Below are 25,848 nucleotides of genomic sequence, written 5' to 3' on the forward strand. Positions count from 1 at the left end.
TGGGAAGGGCGAAGTTTGCTTGTCGGGTTTTAATTTTTCAGTACTTAACATTTATGAACTATTTGATTAAATTTGCTCCATAGAAAGACTACTTATTACATTGAAGAAATTGAGAAATCTATTTATTTGCTCACAATCAACTTTTATTTCTATGAGATGTTAGTGCTGGAGTTCGATCACCCCTAACTAAATAAACAATAAAAGGATTTTGAAACGTTATAAAACCGTTTTAATTTTATTGCTATAAATTAAAAATTATTAATCTAATAAAAAATGCTCTAACGTTTACTTGGTGGACATATTTTATTTAGTTATTTGAAACCATTGTAACGTATAACATGATGAATTTGCTATTGCACTAATATCATCCTTTCGTACCAAAAATATCAATTATTCTAAATGCTTTATGAGTAACGGTGTTATAGACAAATTTCAATTTATTTATTGTTATTCGCTACTAGCTTTTATCTATGGTTTCGCCGGCGTGGTAATTAAAAAAAACATTCCCAGATAGATTAAGCAATGACCATGAACACAGAACAGTGCACTACTTTAGGAAGATTGTTAAAATAATAGGGGTGGTCTTTCTAAATTGTTGTATCCAAATAATACTCTCCGTTGTTTAATCTAAGTCTAGACTAAAAATCAAGTAGATTGGTTGGTAAGTTATGGCGTGAAAGAAACAAACAAACACACATTCACATTTATAATATTAGTAAGGATTGCACTTGTATTGTTATATCCTAACCAGTTACAGCAATGAGGTTGATATTTAACATGGTAACTAAAGGTTACAGTATAAAACCTTTTTATATTGGCGGAAATACAAGGAATGCAGAACTGGGAGGAGTAAAATAAATGCTGCTTACACATGGGCTTCAATTGGCTGACTAGTTCGTCTTTTGTCCATTCCTTCTTGTCAGCCCATAGTGCGAGACTGGGCGCTACGGTCGCCAGCTTGTTGTCATCTGGGTACGGCACGTTCAGGTAGTGAACCAGCACTATGTCGGGGTTCTGAAATTGAAAACAAATACATTTTTATAGCGAAGCGGTAGTAGCAAATAGGGTAGGAGCTCGACTTTACTTTCGGAGCGCCAAGTTCTAATCCCAGCTACCTCTTAGTTTTCTAAGGCATGTGTGTTTTAGACAATTAAAATATCACTTGTAAGTGCACCAGAAATTTTAATATTACTGACAAATAAAATAGCCTATGTTAATTCCTAAGAATTAAGCTTTTATATGGGCCTTAAAAATCTGTTGAGTTTATCGAATGAGTATATGCGAACATAAAAAAAATCCCATCCTTGCTCTTTATGTTCGAAATTGAAACAAATAAACAAACTTTCACAATCGTGTTATATACACATAGGATATAACGCGATTGTGAATTTGTAGTAAGTAAGTATTTCCTAATACTTTAGCTTTCTATGGGTGTAACAAAATCTTATGAGTTAAATATGAAAATTAAGCAAGATTTGCTATATTCCGCGAATAGCAGGAGAATCTGTATGGTGTAAATTTCTTGAATCCTTATACTCCACACGAAACAGATCTTCGGCAATGTACCCTCTAAGCACGTTTCGCTCCGAAACTGGAACATCCTCAGCAGATGTTGAATTTACAATGAATAATTGTTAAGCCACTTAACAATTATTCTTTAGGAATTCCTCAAAGTAACGCCTGCTTCTATTCAATATTTAAAAATGATGAATTAATAACTAACCGAAATAAAGAACCTTCCATTCCTATAGAATCAATCCAGAGTTGTAAGTGATTTCCGCTCTTATATAATTCACAACAAAGTAGAAATAAATAGAGTAAAGATTTGTTTAAAGTAAAGTTTTTCATTTTGTCAATAGCATTTCTATAAACAAGAGTGAGAAGCTCTATGCCGTATCCTTCAGTTTTATTGTGAGTCAAAAGCCGCTATTTGAGATGGGATGAATCGCAGCTTAGTACGCGACGTCGCCTCGATACCTCTTGAATCCGAGATGTGTTGGATTTCTCAAGGCATTTTATTTTATGCATGATATATGAGAGATTTAGTTCTAACCTCTTAGAAAGTTGTGTTTCCATGGATAATGGTGTCCACTTAAATAATTATTTATTAAGCTAATCAATTACTACATACTCCGTTATTTGTAATGACTACGTTTTTGCGGCGCTTGCGTTTGAGACTTTGGATCCATGGTTTTCGGACACGAAAAATTGTATTAACATCGTGTCCCAAAAATTTGTCTTGACGTCTGGTGACCCAAAAGCTGGAGCTTATTTAGCCGAACGGCTAAGTCTAGCAATTCAAAGGGACAATAGCGCCAGCATTTTGGGTACCATGCCCATAAGTGAACAGTTAGACGGCTTATAATATTGTTAATATTAATTTTAGTTTGTAATTATTATTACTTATAACTTGAAGACTGATTTTGAATAAAGAAAAGTCTTAAAAGTTGTTCATCAATTATTAGTTATCACATAACCAATTTAATATTCGTTGAAATTAAATATCACTTGCTTTAACGGAAAACATCGTAAGGCAAATTCTACATATCGTTTGAAAGGCGTTGGAAGTCTACCAACCCCCACTGGACAAGCGTGGTGGACTGCGGTGATCTATTCTTTTTCTGAGATGAGACCCCCGCCCTTTAGACGGCCGGATTGATAATGATGAATAAATTTCGTTTGTTGTAGGGGCTAATCTTTGAAACGGGCACAAGGAATTGAAATTTTTTTTTAATTACTGTGTAAATAAGATATATTTTTAATATCGTCTAACCGAACAGCATGGGGCAGTCTTTCATAATTAGTCATCATGAAAATTGCTGAGGGAGGTTATTATATGATATTCTACATCACGCTACAAGCCCTTAAAACCCAAGCAGAATAAAAGTAGAATAGAAGTAAAAGCGAAAGCGGGTGAGGTAACGCGTCGGTTCCAGGTATATTGTAAATGTAGCGGATAGAAAAATATTTCACGATACAATTTAATAAACACACACGAAATTGCGGGGTAATAGTTAGTGAATAATAATAATAAAAGTTAGTTATTTAGTAATCATAGACATTAGCTTCTCTTTTCATTGAGACATGGCAAAAGGTTGACGTTGCCAAGCTAAGTCCGACTTCACCGCGTTCCGGATGTATTCTGCTCGCATCCGAGCCACTTATTCGTACCCAAGTATTGCCATTTACTGTAATTAAATCCATCTAGTGTAAGTCGAGTCTTATTTTCGATGATTACGAGGGACGAAGATCTGAAAGGGAATGACCATCCTTACACATTTTCGTCAAGTGCTAATATTCAATATGGGGTTAAAGCAAAGAAACCATTAAGTATATATCATAAAGTGTTGTGTGCAAAACGCCTGCTTCTATCTATCATTTTAAACAAAAAAGTTCCTATATTCATTTGCCAAAACCATTATAAAGGGGAGGCATAAAGGAGAAAATATAAAACACGATTTATTTATACGAAATGAGAAATATTAAGTGTTCACGGCACAGTGTTTAGTGATGTGAAGAGATTTAGTGCAAGCACCCCATTCATTACCGAGTGAAATCTGAAATAACGAGTAAAGTGCGAGCAAATAAGCCCCCGCGGCTAAAAAGGGAGCGAAATAGGCATTCTGAGGCGCATAAAGCCGCCCCGGACACCGTAACAGCTACTAAATCGACTCGCACGCAGTTAAACTAAGCAAAAAATAAGCAAACTATAAGTAAATACACAATATTTTAATTTTCAACGAAGAGCGAATGTAAAACGGAGTGCGCCGTAATAACTATCCATTTGTCTTCAAAATGGCGGCAATAAACATGGCGGAATTATTTATGTAATGGCCGCCGGACAGGGCTGCCACTCGACACGTGTGCTTTATTGTAGATACAGCGGTTTTTCATTAACTTGGCTAAATAATTTGCCGTGAATACAGTTACGCGGTTTTTAGGGAGACAGTCATTATTTTTAAAACGCTTTATACAAAATAATTCATGCACCTACACTTTGTCAATACATTGTATTTTAATCCATTCCTGAGAGTACAGTTTAACATGATGTCATAACTATATAACGTTTTCTCTCCGTTCAAGAAGCGATATCTGGTAAAAGCGATATTCAAAAAAAAAATATTTTCTGGGCGAAGTAAACAACAACAACATAATTAAGTTACTTTATTTGTTTAATTACTTTAACAATTCTTAGTTTTTATTACTGTTGATGGCTACAACAGCTCGTTTTGCGCATACATCATAGTCAAATTCGATAAATACCGATTGCCTTATATCGATTAATATTACAATAATAGGAATTTTAACCATTTACTATAAATTAATTTAGGTTAGGTTGATAAATTGTCGCACTGTTGGACTATTCTGTCGTGCTTTCTTTTCATCAAAGTTGTTAATTATCATGGCCAAAAATCCAATTTGATATATTTATAACAAAGTTTTTAAAAAGTAGCATTATACTAGTAATATTCATATTACATCAGTTTTCCTGTCAGGGTAACAAAAGTGGCTAAAACGTCCATACAAATATGTCAGCGAAAACGAGGTGGCAATGATCAGCGCTGACCTAAAATAATTTCCGAGGCACGAAGGGCAAGTAATGCCCTAATTCAGAATCGCCGTAGGCCGAAAGGCCCAACCAACGTAATCGTACTATATAAACATCTGAAACTAGGCCATACAAATCTGGGTGTCCGCAAAAAACGAACACTGAAAATCATCTATGAAATAAATACAGATTATTTCATAATTAATTTATGTCAAGAAACCCACTTTATTATTGATTTTGGAACGTAAAGCCTGTCGGTTTGTAGTGACTTTACCAGCGGTTCGGAAGGCAGATCCGACAGAGAAGAGCCGGCAAGAAACTGCAGCAGCAGTAATTCTGTTTCAAAATCAGTATTTTACAATTACTGCGGGATATGAGAGCGGAGCTTCATAGCAACCTTGTTACTAAGAAATCCATCAATTGTATAGTAGCCTCGCTGTAGTAAATTTGATTGATTCTTTTATAAAATGTAACCAAAAATCATTATTCAATAAGTAAACCAAATTAATGATTTATGCATGACGTCTTTGAATAGATTTTAAATAAGAACAAAACTATTAAAACATATATTGTAAAAAAACTACACTGAATTGCACTGACCACTTAGGAACTTTTCACTATCAGCGTGAGGAGGACGGCACTGTGACAGTTAACTTGCAACCAAAACATTAGTATTATAAGTATATGATTGTACGAGAAATACAAACAGATATGCTTCCTTGTCGGCGTACTATTCCTAACTCTGGCAGTGATTAAGTAATCTGTGGCAAAGGAGGTGGAAGTGACTTGTGGTTAGTAATCCCCGAGCAGGTAGGCAGATAGCATCAAACGAGTCGCATAAAGCCTCCGAAACAAATGTTAAAATACTTTAAAGTTTGGAAATCCCTCCATTTGACCTATATACTCTAAAACGATTTTCCATTCTTCATCTCCAATTTTAGTTCAGCCTTTAAGAATAATTCAGTATCTCGGTCAAATATTCTGCCATTTTGAATCGGTCATCATCATCACATCAACCCATTAGCGGCCCACCACAGGGCACGAGTCTCCTCCCACAATTAGAAGGGGCTAAGGTAGTCCACCACGCTGGCCCAGTGCGGCTCGGTGGATTTCGAACACCTTTGAGACCATTATAGAGGACTTCTGCAGTTTCCTCATGATGTTTTCCTTCAGCGTTGCAGCAATTCACATTTTAATTGCTGAAAACGCATCGGAGTCATCATCAGTCATCGCAAGTCGGAGTCCTACCCAGTGGGCTATCACCGATTCCAATTCGACTTTATTTTTAGAATTGGTAGGATGCACTATTTAGTTAGAACTTCAGTTTTAATTTCGATGTGACTGAATTCAATCCTTAGCAGGTACCTTTAATTGTCTGGAGCTATTGGCTTTTTAATCTGAGCAAATAAACGTCACTTACTCCGACAGTGAAGGAAAACATCGTGACGAAAACTGTATGCCTGAGATTTCTATATGTACATTCAACAAATCCAACCATCTTCATCTCCAAATTTAAATGAGATCAGTTCAGTGTTCAAATCGATGTGACTTAATTTAATCCTAGGTAGGTACCTTCTTGGAGTTATGGGCGCTTTTAAAAATCACTGCGGTCAAGGAAAACATCGTGAGGAAAACTGTTGAGAGTTTTCCACGCTTTCAAAGGCGTGTGAAGTCTACCACTCCGCACTTGGCCAGTGTGGTTTGCGGCCTTAACACTTCTCACTTTCATAGGAAACCCGTGCCCTCTAGTGAGCTGATAACGAATTGATTGGCATATCTATGTACGATTGACTTCAATAATGGGTCATAAAACGATCTTCTTTCTTATTCATATTAAATATTAAAAATGCGAAAGGTTAGTTGTTTCGTTACGTCAACACAGTAAAACTGATAAACATTCGCATAGAACATTCTGGAGATTCTATGTCCGAAATTAAATGTAGTTGGAAATAAACGTGGACGGGAAATCAAAAGTGTTATTCCTATATAAAATAGTGAAAACTTATAAAATAAAATTTGCATACAAACGTAAATGTAGCGAGCGATAAGGATAAAAATTATGCGAGAATCGTTTAAAATACGGCAACAGAAACAGAAATAACTAGCGGAGTGAATTATTTATTTTGAATAGCTAACTATATCGAAATATATTAAGGCGGTCCGCGGGGAAATCAGTACAGAGCGAACCGGCCAACCAACTCGCACAAACAGTAATTATCTACTCAAAATGTATCGCTCTCTAATAGAGAACTAACTGTATTCAAAATAATCTATAGTTTCAGTACATTAAGGATGTTGATGTATAAAGGTCTGGATCTCTATTACATTTACCTCCTTACTGCGCAAATATCAACACCTAGTGTCAACAAGGTCCATGAATAAAAGTAATTTAAACCTTTCTTAATTGATAAAATACTATTTATTAATATCAAGTAGGCACTTTTAAAACACGAATTATGTCTATTTGTAACATTTCAAACCAACAGAATTAATTCCATCAAGAATCTGCTGGATTCACCTTCCTATAAAACTCAGCAGATGCCCTTTTTTCAAAATTTACATTCTACAACTTAGTACCTAATATTATACCTTGTGAAATTTAAAAAAGAAACCTACTCTACTCTCTACTTCTACTAAAAAGGTAATAGGCTAATCTTTTAGGAGAATGGCATTTATGTAAACCAAAATCCTTGAATATGTTAAAACATAGATAGTTAAAGTAACTTACAAGTATGCATTGGAAAGTGCAAATTACCTTTCATTTCACGTTATAGAAGCAAAAATTTATAGCCCTTCTATAATTTTTTGTTCCTCACAGATGGTTTGCAGTGTTTGTGTGTCATGCATATAGTCCAGTATGTCAAGAAGGTCGATTAGTATAATATAATATTATATATTATATTGTTGGTACACAAACGATATAATGAACTGCTTTTCAAATCTATGTCGAAGAATCAACATAAAATCAAGTTTTAACAATATCCTACCTAGGAAAATCTCTGGTGCGCAAGTATAAAATACGTTTTTATTTGGTTTCTACTGAAAACTTTAAAAAACCTCTTTGCAGTTTAAACTTTTAAAAGTTCGAACTATAACAGCAGCAGGCAGCCCTCGATTTTTATTGTTTTTATAGCTCAAAGCTAAGTCAACCGTCGCTGTGGGTTTTGATATGAAGTGGCAGAGAACGCTCGGATTTATGATATACGGAAATACGAATAAAAAGGTTTTCTTATCAGTGTCACTTTTTACCGCGGTTTTTTTGTTCTTGTCAGTTGCTGAAGACAAACAGACACACTTTTCGTTTCAAAAGTGTTTATTTACATTTAATGTATTTACATTAATAGTAATTTATAAGAATATTCAATAAATTTTATAATCAAGAAAGTAATTAATTTAATCGCTTTTCTATTCTTTATTTTTCTTATCTGTGCACCAACCACCAGTTCATCGTTGTTATCCCTACCTTTAATGGTTGCCTGGAAGAGATCAATACCAGCGATAAGGCCGCCCTTACGCCCTATATTAGTTCATAAGTTTTTGTTTCTTGTTTCTATTGTTTTTTATTTTTATTTGGTGTAATAATGAGTTGTATTATTATTATTATTGTTTTCACTCTTCCCACACTCTTACTTACCATTTGGTACTTAAAAATTAAACGATTACGAGCACTAGGTGTCAATATTTGCGCTGAACAAGGAAATATCAATGTATAAGGGAACTTAAATCCGGATTCATAGATCTATAACCTAGTATATTTATTTATTATTTAGTATTTCTTTACTTAATATATCTATATTATTTAGTATTTTATTTATAAGTAAAATTACAGATTACTTTGAATTCAACAACACAATTCTCGGCTTTGCATATAAGTGTCAATATTTCTTAAAAATATTACTTTAATGAAATAAATTTTTAATTCTTTTAATTCTTTTGAATTTTTTAACCACAATTTTACTAGAGACATCATAAGCTTTTAAGCGCCATCCCATTACTGTGCAAATGTATCAGATATCTTTTAATATGAAATAATTGTAAATAAATAAATAAATATACTACGATAGTACACACATAGTCTTCTGGCCCCACAGTAAGCGTAGCTTGTGTTATCGGTAATAAGATAGCGGTTGAATATTTTTATGAATATAATACAACTAAATACTTGTAATATACAGATAAACACCCAGACACCACAAAATCTTTTTCCAGGTGTGGGAATCGAACCCACGGCCTAGGAATCAGAAAGGAGGGTCGCTGCCCGCTGCCCTATCGGCAGTCAATTCAATGTAAATTTCTTAGACACCTCTAAAATTATATTTTTCCATTATACCAGATATCACAATCGACCCTCTGGTCTGGTACACACGATATTACACTTTTAACTTTAAGAGTTATTTATTCAAATTTAAACTTTGAAAGTAACAGATATTTCAGATGGCTCTCAATATTGTTTTTATAGGTCGCAGTTAAACCAGAAGTCGCAGTGAGTTTAAATATGTAGAGCGCGCTCGGATTTATGATAAAGCTGATACGGGGATAGGAATAAAAAGTTTTTCCATCACTATCACTTTTAACCGCCGTACATTTCGCTTTTCCTGGCATTTAAACTAAACTTACTTTTAGAGGTCTGTTTCGAATCAGGTGCCTTAATAATTTTGTCGTAGTTAAAACAGACTTATATTTCTTAAGCAAAGCGCGTTTTGACGAATAGGTTTACTTTCAGCCCCTATTCAAACCTAATTGTAAAAAGCCTTGCAGTTTATTACATTAAAATAAATAACAAATAAATATAATACACACATCGACATCTAGCCCCAAAGTAAGCGTAGCTGGTATTATTCTACCCTTAGATAACAAATGAATATGAAATAAATAACCATAATATATACACTGAAAAACATTCATGTTCATCACACAAACATTTTCCAGTTGTGGGAATCGAACCCACAGACTTGGCCTCAGAAAGCAGGGTCAGGCCCACTGCGCCGGCCGTCAAAAATTAATCATAATAAAAATATTTCTCAAACTGCTTACAGTTATATCCAAAATATAAAATGTCGATAGCAATTGCATTGCCCGATTACCCTGTATCGCATAACTTCGGTTAACCGGAGAGTCAAGTGTGCTCATATTGGGAAAATCCAGAAATATCGAATAAGCAGTTTCGTACGGCCATCGGAAATGTATGTAACCCGATTTAGGAATCAAACTTGTAGTGGTGGCTTAGTACAATAATCAGTAGCCTATGAGTAGAAAATAAAAACGCATTTTGAAGTAATGAAATATATTTATAAATAGACGTAATGAATCTCCGACTAAGGGTCATAAGATGGCCATATTTACCAGGCCCCTTTCCTTGCCGTTTAATCGTTAGTGCCGACTATTATCACCATAATTTAAAATGTTATTGATTTTATATTAAGAAAATTAACGATAATATTTATTAGTTCTTTGCAAGTCCAAAATGTTTGTCTCATGGGTATCTGAAACAGTTTACTGTCTGTCTCTATCTCTATCTGTAGGCTTCGCTAACTATTATGTCAGACTCATACGAACTCAAAACGCTGTATTTAGAAAAATAAAAAACGATATGTTGACTTAACCTCCGAATTTCCTATATTACGAAATATAGATTAAATCTTATTTATTTGAGTTCGAGCGTGCTGCAGACACTAGAGAATTATTTTATTTTTTAAGAGTTTTAATTAACGGAGCTCAAAGGCGTCACCTTTACAACAAACTGTATGATTGTTAAACTACGGCGGGATAGTATGATAAAACATGGCATTGGTATATTTATATCTCCCTAAGGTAAACGAGAGTGGTACATTTTTAAATTATATCGACGCCGGTACTATTCTTATAAGTTAGTGATGTATATGAAATATAATAATTACTATCGATTAATTATTATTATTAGCATCTCAAGATTATAGGATTGAATCAATGAAATACGTGGCTTAGGCATTTCTTTAAGCTCATTTTTGTATCCTGTCAAATCTATAGTCGTTACGTAGTCCTATTTTCATTTCTCATTTCAATGGATATCATAATTATTTACGTAACTTAACTAGTTCTAACATTATTTCTGATCTATTTACTACAGAAATAATATTAATTATGTAAGTGAAAGCTTAAACTAATCACCATAAAACTAACAAACTGAGTTCAAATATGAAGATTTCTCGTGAAATTGATAACCAGAATGGTTAATGCGTTCTCGAGTCTTCTTCTAGTTTAGAATTAGAATATATGGGAAAGTTACGGCTATATCATAATATTATTATATACGAAACGACAAGGTGCTTGTCGATTTGCTGATTTTCTAGGAGCAGTAATAAAATTAATCATATTGGACTTACGGAGAAGTAGATCTTTCAACAACTTTGTCATCTGCATTGAATATATTTTTTTTTTTATTTAAAAAGAAGATGTACTCGTATTTATTTAAAAAGAAATAATTATTTTTACACACTAATCTACCTAATAGCTATATACAGAAATTTGGTATTGATGAACACCTTAATATTATAGAGGTGAGAGTGTCTGTTCGTTTATTTTGTTGTTAGTTTGTTTAGTTCAACCGCAATCTTGATGACATTTGATACTGAGATAGCTGGGATCCTGGATCCATACATACATGTATGTAGGTACTTTTAATGCTGGAAAAGAATGGGGATTATCCCCGTGCATTTTAATAACATCAAAACTGATCCTTACACTATCGAATGATAACATAAATCATGGACACATACAAAGGAAACCTTTTTAATCTGGGATAATAAACTGTCTCGCGGGATTTTAATATGAAAAAAAGTGCACAAAGTCGCAGGCAACATTTTATAAGATTTTATTAAATGTGCTATTACAGGCTGAGCTTTCAGTTACAATATTTGGAAAGTGAAGGTTATCGATAGCCGTACACGATCGTTGGAATATCCAATACACCACTAGTACAGTCACAGATAGATACGGTGTAGTACACACGTCACAAGTATCGACACCTGTTACGTTGTACAGTCGGGTGCAGCGATGCAATCAGAAATTCAATTACGCGCCGACATTTCGGCGTGAAACCTAAACCCGCTGCGGGCTCGTGGCATTTTACAAATGTCATTTTATAAACGGCGGTCAAAGAGATAACTTGTGTTGAGGCGATAGGCGTACACGTGCTAGCTTTTTAGATCGTGGCAATCGCCGGTTTTCCCGGGTTTATAAATATTTTATGGAAAATCTATCTCCTTGCCAAATTTTAGCGAAATCCGTTTAATGGTCTAGGCGTGAAAAGGGAGCAGACAAACAAACTCACCTTCGAGTCTATACTAATAATAAATAAACAAAAGTAAGTGGAGAAACCATCGCCTGTAAACAGAGTGACACTTTGCGAGGCATGCAAAGAACATGTTCTGCAAAGTGCCGCCATGTGTCTATCAAACTGAGACGTAGGTGTTAAGTCACGTGTCTGTAATTACACCGGCAACCACGCCAACTGGACCATAATATTGCAACAATGCTTGGTGGCAGAAATAAGCATGGCGGGAGTTCTGTCACAAACTTATCTGGACGAGTTCTGTCACAAAAAGCTCTACGACTGATATAATCTTATAGCAGAAAACGAATGTTTTCAGTGTCTGGATGTTTATCTGTATATAATAAGTATTTATGTATATTATTCATAAAAATATTTATCAGTCATCTTAGTACTCACACAAGCTACGTTTAATTTGGGGCTAGATGGTTAAAATTCAAAATTCATTTATTTCAAGTAGGCCTAATATAAGCACTTTTGAAACGTCAAGTCTGTCTGTTTGTAGTGACTCTAACACCGGTTCGGAAGGCAGATTCTAAAGAGAAGAAGCTGGCAAGAAACTCAGCAGTTGCTCTTTTCCAACATCAACAATTTACATTTTACATTTTAACAATCATTTTTAACAACGATCGTTATGTGTGTATTGTCGTAGTATATTTATTATTTATTAATTATACTATATCCGTAAACGCCTGCTATACATTAAGGATATAGATATATAAAGATGATCCGTTTAACTTGCTATGGAATGCAAAGCGACGGATTGCCCTGTGCATAGACACTGTGCGTTCTGTAAAGATGTCAATAACTCGCTGCCTTGAATTATTGAAAGGTATCGTTCTGTCCTCTAGAAGGGCTTTGCCAATAAATAATAAAAATAGTGTTTATTTCCAAAAATCTCACATCTAAAACAATTTCGTAGATGTTTCTCTTACTTTATAGGATAGGGCATACTTGACATCTTAATTAAATATTTTACGTCAAGTTTTTGAAGCTAAACTAAGAAATCTTGTATTTAAGCTTCCGTTTGTTTAATTTTATTATTTTTTGGGCAAAAGTTTTCACACATAAAGATTTTATTGATACATATAGGCAGATACTAACAGGATTTCATATTTTTCTGCTTGCAGATTGATTTTTTTTAAACCTTTGTAGGTTTAATTTACCAAATCAAAATTGAACTTAACGTGAGCGAAGCCGCGCATAAAAGCTAGTCCTATTAAGGATTGAAGTGAATTATTTTAATTCAAAACTATCATTTCGTTTATCATCAACGCCTAACTATTTAATGCCGTGGTGACATCATGATATTCAGTTCTGCCGTGAACTGTCGTCCTATTACCTCGGGTGTTGTAAGAGACGATAACGGGGGACGAGCTACAGAGTCCTCTGTGGTACTACTGCCGATCACGGCGCCAGCGGGGTTATTATGGGCCAACCCGGATAAATGGGCGGGGTTATAGATAATTGACAAACCATTCAATATTGTTAATGTGTAATAAACTAATGAAGTTAAAAGTATTAAAATTTGTATTAGATGATGCCTATGTAAGAAATTGCTTTGTTTTATTTTAAGTACTTCTGGACTGTGTTTTACGTGTCTACAAGTATATTCTCCTACTTAGAAATAGAGTAACCGAAAAGTAAAAGAGTTTATCAAATTAAACTAACTAAAGTTCGCGTAGCGAAGTGATAAATTTAATAATTATTTTTTACCTGGAATTTCCCCAACTCCAAACCTAATTTAAAAAACTTTGAAGACTTATTTGAGTCGACATTTAATTATAGTCACTAATTCCGAGTACCTAGTTTTTTCCCTTTCATCGAAATTATCTTATTTGCCACCTTCGTCTCCTCAATGGCGCGCCCGGATTACCCCTTCCAGCGTGGCTCAGTAATAAGGCTATAGCACTAATCTGGTAAGGTTTGTCACCACTACAATACCAAGGGAGTTGACTGAAGCGGCGCCATGGGGCACTGTGGTACCGTCTCATGGTGACGGAAGATCAGATAACAATTGTGACTATCTTTCCTCTTTGGGGCGCGTACGAGGCGACTAAGGGATTATAACGGAGAACGAGCAGTAGGTTTCTATGTTCTACTGTACACTGCCCAGCGTGGTGGTTTTAATCCAGTTGTTGAATATTATAGGCTATTACTGATCATGATGAATAGGTGTAAAGTAACTCTTGGAGCAGGAGAGAGAGAGAGAGCAGACGACTGATGCATATCCTATCCACAGAAGAACAATACACAACAACACCCTGTATTTGCCGATATGCGCCTCTCCTGCCACCCCTGTACATACAATTGAGTGATCTGAAGAGCGATGCTTAGAACGGAAAATGGTCCAGTGCTTTTTTTATTCTAACACAATTTAGCCCTTGACTAGTATATCACCTCAAGGTAAGGGATAATGCAGTCTAAGATGGTAGCGGGCTAACTTGTAAGGGAGTATGGTAGTCATACCCCTAAAATTTATTTATTTTTCTGCTTTCTACCAGACTTCGCACCGAAACACTAAATCGCGGGTGGTACCACTAGGGTGGTAACTAGCCACGGCCAAAGCCTCCCACCAGACCAGACCAGAGAAAATTTAGAAAATATAAATTCCCAAATTACCCCTGCCGGAAATCTAACAGTAGCTTTAAATTCATAGCGCTCACCGTTGCACCAAAGTTGGTTGCACCGTTGGGAGGTCGTTTAAAAAGTCAAAGTCGAACTCAAATAGTTCTTTATTCAAATAGGAATGTACATAGTAACGGGAAGATGGCGATAATTTTAGGCTAAGAAGGAGATGAATGGCAGCGCATGCAAACCTGTGTATTATTTCAGAAAATAACCTGTCAGATTCTCTCTTACTTGGTATAAAATATTCATGAAATATAACGTTTTCGCGACACTGATGCAAAAATGTTTGAACTTTCTAAATCTCAGGTCCGAAGATAGGTTCGTGCATGCAAATTAGATTAAGCCTTCGACGTTCCTTTAGTGCAAGTCGAAGTTATTCCGCCAATTTAAAAATACGAAATCTCGGGTCGGTTCTCTTGGGGTACTATAAAATACTTACTTTTTGAAACATTTCTATCTGTTGAAGTGAGTATTTCAATGATTGCGTATAATATAGATTTAAAAATAAATGTAATATGTGAGAAGATAATGGTGAATTCAATGCCATGCCAAGTGTTTATGCCAAGCTTTTCCAAAATATATATGTTTGTGATATATATATATCTTCATCATCATCAACCGATTGACGTCCACTGCTGAACATAGTATGAATGAATGAATGAATACACTTTTATTGTACACCAAAGAAACAAAAAGTAGTTACAAAGATATAAATACAAATCAATGGCGTAAAAAAAAGGAAAAAACAGAAAAGAGGTAGGTGGTGCAATAAATAAGATTTAAAAATTATACAAATAAATAAATATAAATAAAATATCTATATATTTATATATATATAAATATAACTGTAATAACTGTATATATATATATATATATATATATATATATATAAATATATTACATATTAGTATGTTGTAGGGAGCTCCAAAATCAACGGTCCTAGGCCCATCTCGTCGTACACCTCTTTGTAAATATATCTATTTATGAATATTTAGTATATATACATAATATATATGTATACGTGTAACATAATTACGAAATAAATTGAAGTATCTATAAGTATATTTCACAAGGAATCGCCCTGTAATAATATAAAATCAAGAATAAATATGCTTATTATACAATACAAACCAATTTAAAACATTCTACGTGGCTTCTTATGACAACCCTAATGTAGATAAAAGATCGACAAGCGCATAGTACCTACGCTACGTGACGTGTACCGAATAAAGTGACAAGAATCACACAATATCAAGTTTGCATTTTGATGTTAGAGCTGTATCTGATTCAGTAAATAATATGGCAGCGGTTTACTCAAAAACTATAAGGTTCTCGGTTTCACAGATAAGACTCAGAGACAGTACGTAATACACCTTCTAAAGCCAGTGAAGTATTATTCAGTTTTCCCTGACCAATTTCGGGCGAGTTGGTCAATCAGTAGGGAGATTTACATACTACCGAGTACTTAAGGAAAAAAAAAAATTAAACATACGCCGCTGAAAACCGTGGCATCAGCCTCACGGCCGCCGGCATTATACCGTTACAAAGAGCCCGCAAGCTTTCAATTACTTTTCGCGCCCCAAGGTTTCGGACTGGGCCTAGAAGTACAACGTTTAATGTTGATAGGTATTGCCTCGATACTCCAATGCAACTGATATGTTTGCTGAGGACCGAGTTTATGCCTTCATTTATACTATATAGTACTAAAACAAATTAGTCACACAGGTAGTCAAAGAAGCTATCTAGATAGACAAATCGTGCGGTATGTTCAGGTTGAGGAAAGAACCCTTACTGACCTCAGTAGGAAGCTACATAGCCACTATATAGACGACGTCGGCATTTACTTTGAGATCAAAGGCTTCGATCTACTGTATATATAGCATGGCTTGATCTACTGTATATATAGCATCACAATGGCTTCTTTGCAGTCAAATATTGCCACTCTCAAGCGTAGGTCGAGAGCAGTTCCAAGATTATTCTTTTAATGGTCTTTACTAACTGACAAGATGGCATTTTACTACAGATTAGAGCCAGCTTTTAGTAATACTAATTAAGTCAACTAATATACAAAATAAGTTCATTTGTAATTATTAAAACCTGAACAATGAAAGATGTCTAAAATAAATAAATACAATACGATACGATGTATTACGTCACACAGACATACTATGTTTATAACCAACTGTCTGCTTTTTCCTCACGCGATTGTTGATGTTATCCCACATTGGATATCACTTAGTATAGGATATATTTAAATAAGGACAATTTTATACGTTTTCAAAATGCATATTAATATTGCGGTACCGACAGGATTTGAACCTGCGACTCTCCAGCTGCGATGCCTGAGCACTTTGACCAATAAACTACGGCATTCCTGTCAAATTAACTTCAATGAGTTGACATTTGTTACGCCTGTAAACGGGCTTTGTCTTAGAAGAATCTGCATTCTAAATCAGTAAATACATAACTTTTTAGTCAAAACTATTCCTACTTTTTGTATATATATATTATATATATTTTTTACCTACTGTTATTAAGTCATCGGCTGTCTTAAAACACGCTACTCGTAGCCGTGAAGTGAAACCAATCAGATTGTGTTGACAAGTTGATAGTTTAATATAGGCAATAAAAATACTAAGTATACAATTTTATTTTATTCACACGTGTCGCGTGCCGCGGTTTTAGGTTATTAGTCGCGAGAAGGTATTTTTACGGTCCAGTTAACTAATACTGCAACTGTACTTACTATAGTTTGAATGCATTAAGAGCACTTTACTATGAGATACAAATTTGTAAAACTGTACGTAACGGACAGACCATTGCGTAGTCTATCTACCATCGACACATAAAATAATGTCGCCTTTTGTATACTGCTTCAGTCTGATTTTTTTTTTATACTACTTCTTTATTTTTTGGTGTGCAAATTAAGAGAATAAAAAGCGCTATGCTTCCATTTTCTTAATACAGACCACTAACATCTGGAATACCGAGCCGGATTCTGTGCTTTAAATCAAGTGAAATAAGGTATCTTTTAGCCAAGCGTGTTAACCTTAGTACACCTGTTTCAGTTGTGATTGCAATAATACAAAGAAGTTATAGTATACCTGTAAGAGCCAGTAGCATCTTCGATGGAAGGTCGGCAGGATAGCAGAGTGTACGTAGCAACCGTAGATACACTGTAACAAACAAACAAAAATATTATGAGCCAAATACGAATTATATTTTCATCAACATCCTCACCAAAATAAATATGTTCATTAACATAAACAGTCCTCTGCCAGGGGGCTAGTCCGTAATATTTCGGTTTTTTCGGTTCGGTTTTTATTAACAAGTTGTATATGCTAAAATAAATACAACAAATTAATATATTTTATTATAATTTTGACGGCCGAACGCACGGCCTGGCGCAGTTAGCAGCGAAAATGTTTGTGTGATGAATATGAATGTTTTGCATGTCTGGGTGTTTATCTTTTTATTATAAGTATTCATTTCATTTCATTAAAATATTCATCAGTCATCTTAGTACCCTAAACACAAACTACGCTTACTTTGGGGCTAGAGGGCGATGTGTGTATTGTCGTAGGTAATATATAATTTTATTTATTATTAATATGAAATTTTCATTTCTAGGCAAAAGCGTCTGTTTGGACGAATAAATCACTGTTAGCATTTTAGTTAGAGCATGGATAAATAACAGAAATTCATTATGTGTTTTTTGAAGTTTAAACATTAAAGAATTTTCATTACCAGCTAAGGAGTTAACAATTTCTTAGCTAGTAATTCTTCTTCTTGCACTTATACAGTCACGCGGGGTGGGTACAAAATGTCTTCTTTAAAACATGAAGATACATGATTTTGACGTCTGACTGCCTGCCTATCGTCAAATCTTCTATGGTTTGTTTGTATGGATAGCTTAGCCGCTACCTAACCTTTGAACTAAATTCAAAAGGTGAAATTAACTAGCAGAAAAACTGCGTACCTAACAATTACTAGCCCTACCCGGGAATTGAATACAGGACAACGTTATAAACAGTTAAACACTCAAACCACCAGAACAACGCCGTACTTAAATAAAACATAACGTATTTTTATTATATTAATAATTCCACAGTAAATAATCCGGCTTGAACATTCCTCGCACACACACGAAAACAAAATAAACATATTCTACAATTCAGTCCGCGATTTCAGCTATTAAATCATCCGGGAGCTTTTATCGCGTTATTTCAAGTTATTTCAATCGAGGAATTTCCGTTTTTATTTACTTTAATTTATCACACTTTGTTTCTTTTTAGTAATAACAATTAACTTTGAGAACTAAAGATGGCGACGCAATGCACAATGTTCTGCAGTCCACTGTCGACCTATTTAGTATCTTTTTCAGTAACTGGTCGTCTTCATACAATACGCATAAATTGACAGCGACATTTGATAACTCAACAAATTTAATTGAGAGATTACAAGTTGGATTTAAGAGTGGTAACTAAAAGTAAATTAATCAAATAATTAAATAGTTCAAACAAACTAAAAAAACACGCTTGGTATAAAAAACTAAACTAATTTCTTTCTTTTAGTTTAATCATTTTAGCGATTTTTATTAGTTTTTCTTGATCTATTATTTTTATTAGAGCAAAATTAATCGGTAACCCATCCACCATTAAAGAGATAAAATATATTTTTTTTTATTCAGTGTGCCCGTCTCTCGAAATGCAAGTTCTAATTATTATTTAAAACAGGCCATTAAAAAGTAATAGCTAACGCCCTCTACCATCTAGTAGCTTAATGTTTTCTGTGGAATTTGTTAGGTACGCGAACGCCATAGGTTTTTTACATTTGGGTCTAGATGGCGCTGTAGTAATTAGTAAAAAATCTTATTTTTAATAGTGAAAATTGGAATAATCTTTTCAGATTAGTGTATTGTCATCGGTCCTCGATATGTCTACAAAGTTTGAAAGAAATCTGACCGTTTAAAGTGGGTCAAAATCGCGCCCAAAGAAGTCGGTTACAAACAAACATACAAGTGAAGCTAATATAAAGCGTGTAAAAATCGATGTGTACGCAATGACGGTACAAAGCACTCCACATACCGACTCACTATTATCCGAACTAAATTTACTGTGCATTTCTTTTTCACTACTAGGCTTGCGCCTGTTATTACCACCACGCCACGTACAAATACGGAAAATTATAATCATCGCCACTCAATCGAGATATATGTATGTATGCACACGCATGAAAGTGCCATGGATTTAATGGCTCTCTTAGATATCGTTCAAAAGTATCAATCGTTAGCTTCGTTGGCTATAAAGACCTTAAGAAATAAAAATTTTTAAAACCTCCCAATTTCAATATAGTGTACGTTATTCTACTAGTCAAGCCATATAATACCCATATCGAGGTTGTTGTGAAAAAAAATGTAATCCACCACTTTGCAACGTCTGCCATCTTGGACCGATTTTGTAACAAACATAGCTAAGGACACTAGACTAATTCACTTTCCAAACAAAAAACAATTATGGGAGCTACTTTGCCACAGACAGACACGCACACACACACACACACACACACACACACACACACACACACACATACACATGCACACATGCACGTCAAACTCATAAACCCCGACGTTTTCGCGTTCGGATGTTAAAATAGAAAGCTGGCTTTTGACGATGTAAAGTATACGTAGAATATAACGTTTGCACACCACAGACTACATACAAGAATTTAACAAATTGTCATGAATATATAGCTAGACTATGAGAGGGAATAATGGATGGTAAACTAAAACTGGAGTAACCCACAATTGACACTTGAACTGCGAGTAACTCAGTTGTCCAGTAGTAGTAAACAAAGTATGGTGCAACTTGCAGGCGGAAGCGATATTCGACTACAAAATTAACTATGCTCACTATATATCACCAGCCCAATGTCCCATAACTGAGCCCTCAACATGTGCCCCTTATTTTAGAGGATCTAAGGATTTTGTAGTCCCACGGTACCGGAATAGTGACCCTACCAGCAACTAACAAGATAGACAAAAATTTTGACAACATTTCAGTCACTAATCCGAGTGTCGAAATCATATCGATTAAGATGTTACTTTTGTTTTTTTTAACAGGTTAGATAGAGAAATCATTTATGTTTCAATGTCGCTCATTTAACAAAACCAGAAGTTAACCCAAAATTCAGCTCACGAATTTCCACTAGGTGAACTGGCGGGGTCTAGCAAGTCGCGGGTAGATGTTAGATATACTCGTACAAGTTGGATAAAAACAAAAACGGAATGAAATAAATTGGAAGAATTTATGTTCCGATAGTGCATTTATTTTAAGTTGATAATTCGTTCGCACTGACTCGATATTCAAATCACAGCACATATTTTGATGTCTGACATCGAACTCTTAAAATAACGATTCGATTTAACGCTTATAACTTGGGCATCCTTCAAGCACTCTACGATTCCAACGATGGCGGGATTATTTTATTCTGCGCACCTACACGTTTCGCTCACGTAGGTATTAGTGGCATGCACGTGCGATCTTTGACCACAGACAAATATTATACTTTTAAAACTCTATCTACGACCATGCATTAACTTTCACTTTCATCAGTACTTTTCGTCCTTTAAGGTACCTAACTGTAGGTAGGTAGAGTAACTATTTCAAATATTGTTTGCCACTATAAATCTACTTTTCGAACTTTTAATTTTTTTTAATGCACTACGCTTTAGCCCTTCTTTGCAATCTCAAGTGATGATGCAGTCTTAAATTGTAGAGGGTTAACAATATGGGGCATGATAGTTAGATTAAATCAATATCCCTAGTCCTTTCTACGAGGCATCGTACCGGAACGCAAAATCGTTTGGTGGCAGGTTTTCGTCGGTAGGTGATGAAACTTAGAAATGATGCATTTCTAAATTGTCCCTGCCTGGGTTCGAACCCAAACTCACTTACATCGCAACCAAGGCTAAAACTGCGCCAGGAAGGGCGCTGAAAAGTTAAGTTAAGTTTTAGCAACCTGCATGACGGTACAACACTTTATATATAATATTTATCATACATAAACTTAAATCCTTTAAATTTTTATCTTTTTTCCCCTTTATATTACTTAAATACTACTAAGACCTTAAATAATTAACTAATTTGACAATTTTTTAATTGCGATTACTCATATAATCTTACCTCTTAAAAATAATAAAAAATGGCTGACATACCTGTATAGGATTTTTATTTTAACCTCTATAATTATGATAACCATTTCAATCTAATTAGTAAAATAACATAGTTAATAGAAATTATTTGATAGTCTTATTTTATCACTAGTATAAATTTGTCAGGTTAATTATGACACATTAAAACACACACACATTTAAATAACGTCTGGATACCAAAAACAACTATCAACAATCGTGTTGCCAATGTTGAGGCAATAAAACAGGTTATAAAATAAAAACATACCTATTTTGACGCCAGCTAGTCCCAGCACGGTTCGTTATAGAATTTTCCATTTTCCTTTAATAAAATTTATAACGAAGGCGAGCGGTTATGTGATTAACATCACATACACGGATCGCTTGGAGCAGTATAACTCTAATTCACTCACGAGCTGATTTTCGTTCGGATATTATTGTGTGACCCAAGGTGGGAACTTCAGTGATTATAAAAATTTACCTCAATGTAGCTACATTAAAAAGTGTAAAAAATTAACAAATACACTGAATAATATACTTGATATCTATATCGTGTCCGAAATTCTGCTCTCAAAGAAAATTATCACCCTACTCCCATTACGATTTAAAATATTTTGTACAAACCTTTTTTGTAAACACTGCATATAAAAAATTTATAATATGATTTATTTCTTCTTTATTTGCTGATTTAAGGCAATTTCTGTCTCAAAGGCGAAAGGCATATCTAAAGAAATGAAACCTTGTACTCAAGCGGTTTGACAGTCAACACGTTTTGCCATTATATCCTATGATTATATAAGCATAAATTTAATTTGCGAGGATAAGAAATACCTGGAAGGTTAATTTAGCTATTTAGCTTTAATTGAGCTCTTTGCTTAAATACCTGTCTGTAGAGTTTGGTTTATACTGACTATTTAAAAAATCAGACCCATTACCGGCCCACTACAGGGCATGAGTCTTCTCCTAAAGTGAGAAGGAGTTACTTTAAAAAATATTTATGTATAAATTAAAGCTTTTCACTTGAACCACAAAACCGAATATCAGGCGCCCGGAAATGCTTTCCGAAAAATCCACTCCAGACCCGGTTATTGGGTCGAATGGTCTCACAAAATACGATTCGGCAGTTCAACCGATTTAGATCCATCTATTTGCCAGGTTTATCGGTTATCTATACGATTGAGTCTCCAAATTAGACGATTGTGGGCGTCTTGTACTTGGTTCGATGTTGTTATGGTTTCTGCTAAAACAAATTTGCAATATGTAATGCTTGCTTATTTAATGAATGCAAGAGCTTTTATTATTAGCTGTGATAAGCAGAATCCTAACTGCATGGCTAGCATAGCATGGGATAAATTTTTTTTTCTTCACTTTTATCAACTTTCAGAGCACTGGCCCACAAGTGGATATATGTGTAATAATAAACAAGGATAAACTTCTCCTGTTCCCTGTTCCCGTGCTGTAGCAGGTTAATTATATCCCTTGTCCGAGGATATAATCGGGAGATATAATTTTCGTCTCCTGCCTGTGTTAGCCCTGCAGGTAACAAAGGATAAAAAGTACTACTTTTGCCTTGATTATTAGCGGTGTTTATAAATAAGGAACCAAATTGTCGTCCGTTACGATGTTTATATTATGCTAGTTAGGTTACAAAAAACATAACTGCACAACTGCTAGTAACTCAGTTTTCTTCGTCTTTAAATGTCTGTCGTGACTAAAGAAGAGATGATTTCATTTTCAACATATTTATGAAAGAAAGAGTTATATAAAGACTAGGAATGCAGAACGATGTACTGTGCTAACCGGGATATTATAATGACAAAGCAGAAAAGACGCCTTTCCTTAAAATCAAGCAAATTAATGTTTTGCATTGATTAATCAAAGTTGACTCAATCCATCAACTCGGTGGGTGTTCCAATTTCAAACGAAGTACGTATTTTTGTGCCTTCTATTTCATTATTTCATTTACAAACTTCGAGTAGGTCTGCTTTATTTATTCTTTGAATCATTTAGACTGAATACTTGTAGTGAGTACTTGGTTCGAAAGGCAGTCTGTACCGAAATGTCAATTAAAAACCCAGCAACTGCGCGTTTTATTATTAAATATTTATAACTATTCGTTTATCGGACGGCCGATTAGCGCAGTGGTCAGCAACTCTGCTTTCTGAGTCCAAGGCCGGGTGGGTGTGCAAGGATTGGGTTTGATTCCCACAACTGAAAAATGTTTGTAGTATAACCATTAATGTTTTTCAGTGTCTGGGTGTTTATAAGTATGTTATTCATAAAAATATTCCTCAGCCGCCTAACATAAGCTACGCTTACTTTAGGGCTACATGGCAATGTGTGAATTGTCGTAGTATATTTATTTATTTATCAACATAAATATTTTGTGTAATAGGAAAGCAGATCTAACTACTTCCAACAGCCCTAATTACGGAGAAATTCTTCTTTTTATTATAATTGTGCGAAGTCGATCCTTGTCTTCAAAACCTAACCTAAGAATAAGTATAACGGAACTGATTTACAAAAATCCACCCTTCAGCTTGCTGGACCAATAATAATGCTAAGGCATACAGTCATTTATCCAAGCCCGCCAATCGGTATTGAAGTAGAGTGGTGGATTAAATTCATTTAACGATCTAGTTACAAATAAAAACGATATCTGTAATTAGTAGGGTCTTAATAAGGCTAATCATAGTGGATATACTTTACAGGATACAGAACCCTAAAAATAATAATTTCAAAAGTCAATTTCTTTTAGATGTGTAGATATGGAAGAGGCATAGATATAGAAGATAGTAACACTTTTAGCCGCTAGTAGGTGGATAACGGTAATAGACTCCGGTCACGCTTTCGCTTTTTGCAAGCTTAGCTAAAATAAAAAGAGTATTTTTAGCTGCACTACACGTCAATTTAAAGTCGAAAATGTTTCTAGACACTTTTTAGATCAGCTAGTAATGAAAATAGACCTTGTTTATTCTAGATATAGATTAACACTGTTATGTTATTATAAACAAACAAAAAAATAAATTATAAGCCTTGCAATCTTTTCGTCTAAAATAATATGTACCTGAAGGTTAAAATCAATGATTACCTACGGCTCTGAAACTCAGTCACTCAAAAGTCATTCAGTCAGAAATTAAGAAAGTTGCGCTTTGGAGTATCTTTCCATTATCAATTTATAAATCAGTAGATTCAGTTGAAAACCAGAGCTACCAACATAGCTTAACGAATCGCGAAGATACATTAGTAATGGATGCTGCTATCCCGAAGTGCTGGAATAACGAACTGTTATATGCAGCGTTAGTAAAATAGCAATTAGTTCAAATTCAAAATTTCTTTATTCATGTAGGCCTTACACAGGCACTTATGAAGCGTTCATACATATATGTTTACATAATTGTAAGGGGGTGGTGATAACTTCGTTTGCCAACTTAAACCTAAAGCTGCGAGGGTTCCAAACGCGCACTGGTCTAAGAAGGACCCACAAGCATCTCACAATAAATTAAAATTAAGCTATGAAGTTAGAACAATTCACACCTCTGCTTTTATTGTTCATTGTAAATACTTTAACTACTTTATTCATTGTAAAGTCATCATCTCCTGAGGTTGCGCGGAGCGAAACGTTCGTAGAGGGTACATTGCCGAAGATCTGTTTTGTGTGGAGTATAAGGATTGAAGATATTATAGCAAATTTAGCTTAATTTTCATAATATATCATGGATTTCCACAAAGTAATGCCTGCTTCTATCCAATATACAAATTGTAAATCTACTGGTGGTATAAATATAGCTTTAGGAAACACATCATCCAAATCATTAAAAAAAATTCATTGATTTATATAATGCAGCGGTAAGTTAAGTATAACTAAACAGCGGCATAGTCACATTGACGACAAAGCTCTTTAAATAAAGATAAAAAATAAAAAATTAGAATTATTTTTAAGTCATAAGATATCACTTTCGTAAGAATAAAGATTTTGTAAGAACATATTTTGAATTATGAGTACAAATTGGAAAGCTAGGTATGTAGTATTATCTTCAACAACACCCTGGAGTCACGTAGTACTTTATCTACCGATAGTCGAAGCCTTTGTGTAATTTATCAGATGCTCCTTTATTTAATCAATCATTGGCGTTTCAATTCACATCCTATTGATGTTTTCCAGAC

The 25,848-nt window shown here is 34.6% G+C and overlaps 1 protein-coding gene across 1 annotated transcript in view; it reads right to left on the reverse strand.

Moving 5' to 3' along the window:
- Nucleotides 1-25,848, reverse strand: part of LOC120628618 (calmodulin-binding transcription activator 2) — a 243,522-nt gene that overhangs the window by 23,575 nt on the left and 194,099 nt on the right. Inside the window, exons 5-6 of the mRNA XM_039897082.1 lie at nt 17,594-17,665; nt 870-1,014 (exon numbers count right to left, since the gene is read on the reverse strand). Coding sequence (XP_039753016.1) covers nt 870-1,014; nt 17,594-17,665 — 217 coding nt within the window. The remainder of the gene's footprint in view (nt 1-869; nt 1,015-17,593; nt 17,666-25,848) is intronic.

Source organism: Pararge aegeria, chromosome 13 (genome assembly GCF_905163445.1).
Source record: "Pararge aegeria chromosome 13, ilParAegt1.1, whole genome shotgun sequence".
NCBI classification, from domain to species: Eukaryota; Metazoa; Arthropoda; class Insecta; order Lepidoptera; family Nymphalidae; genus Pararge; species Pararge aegeria.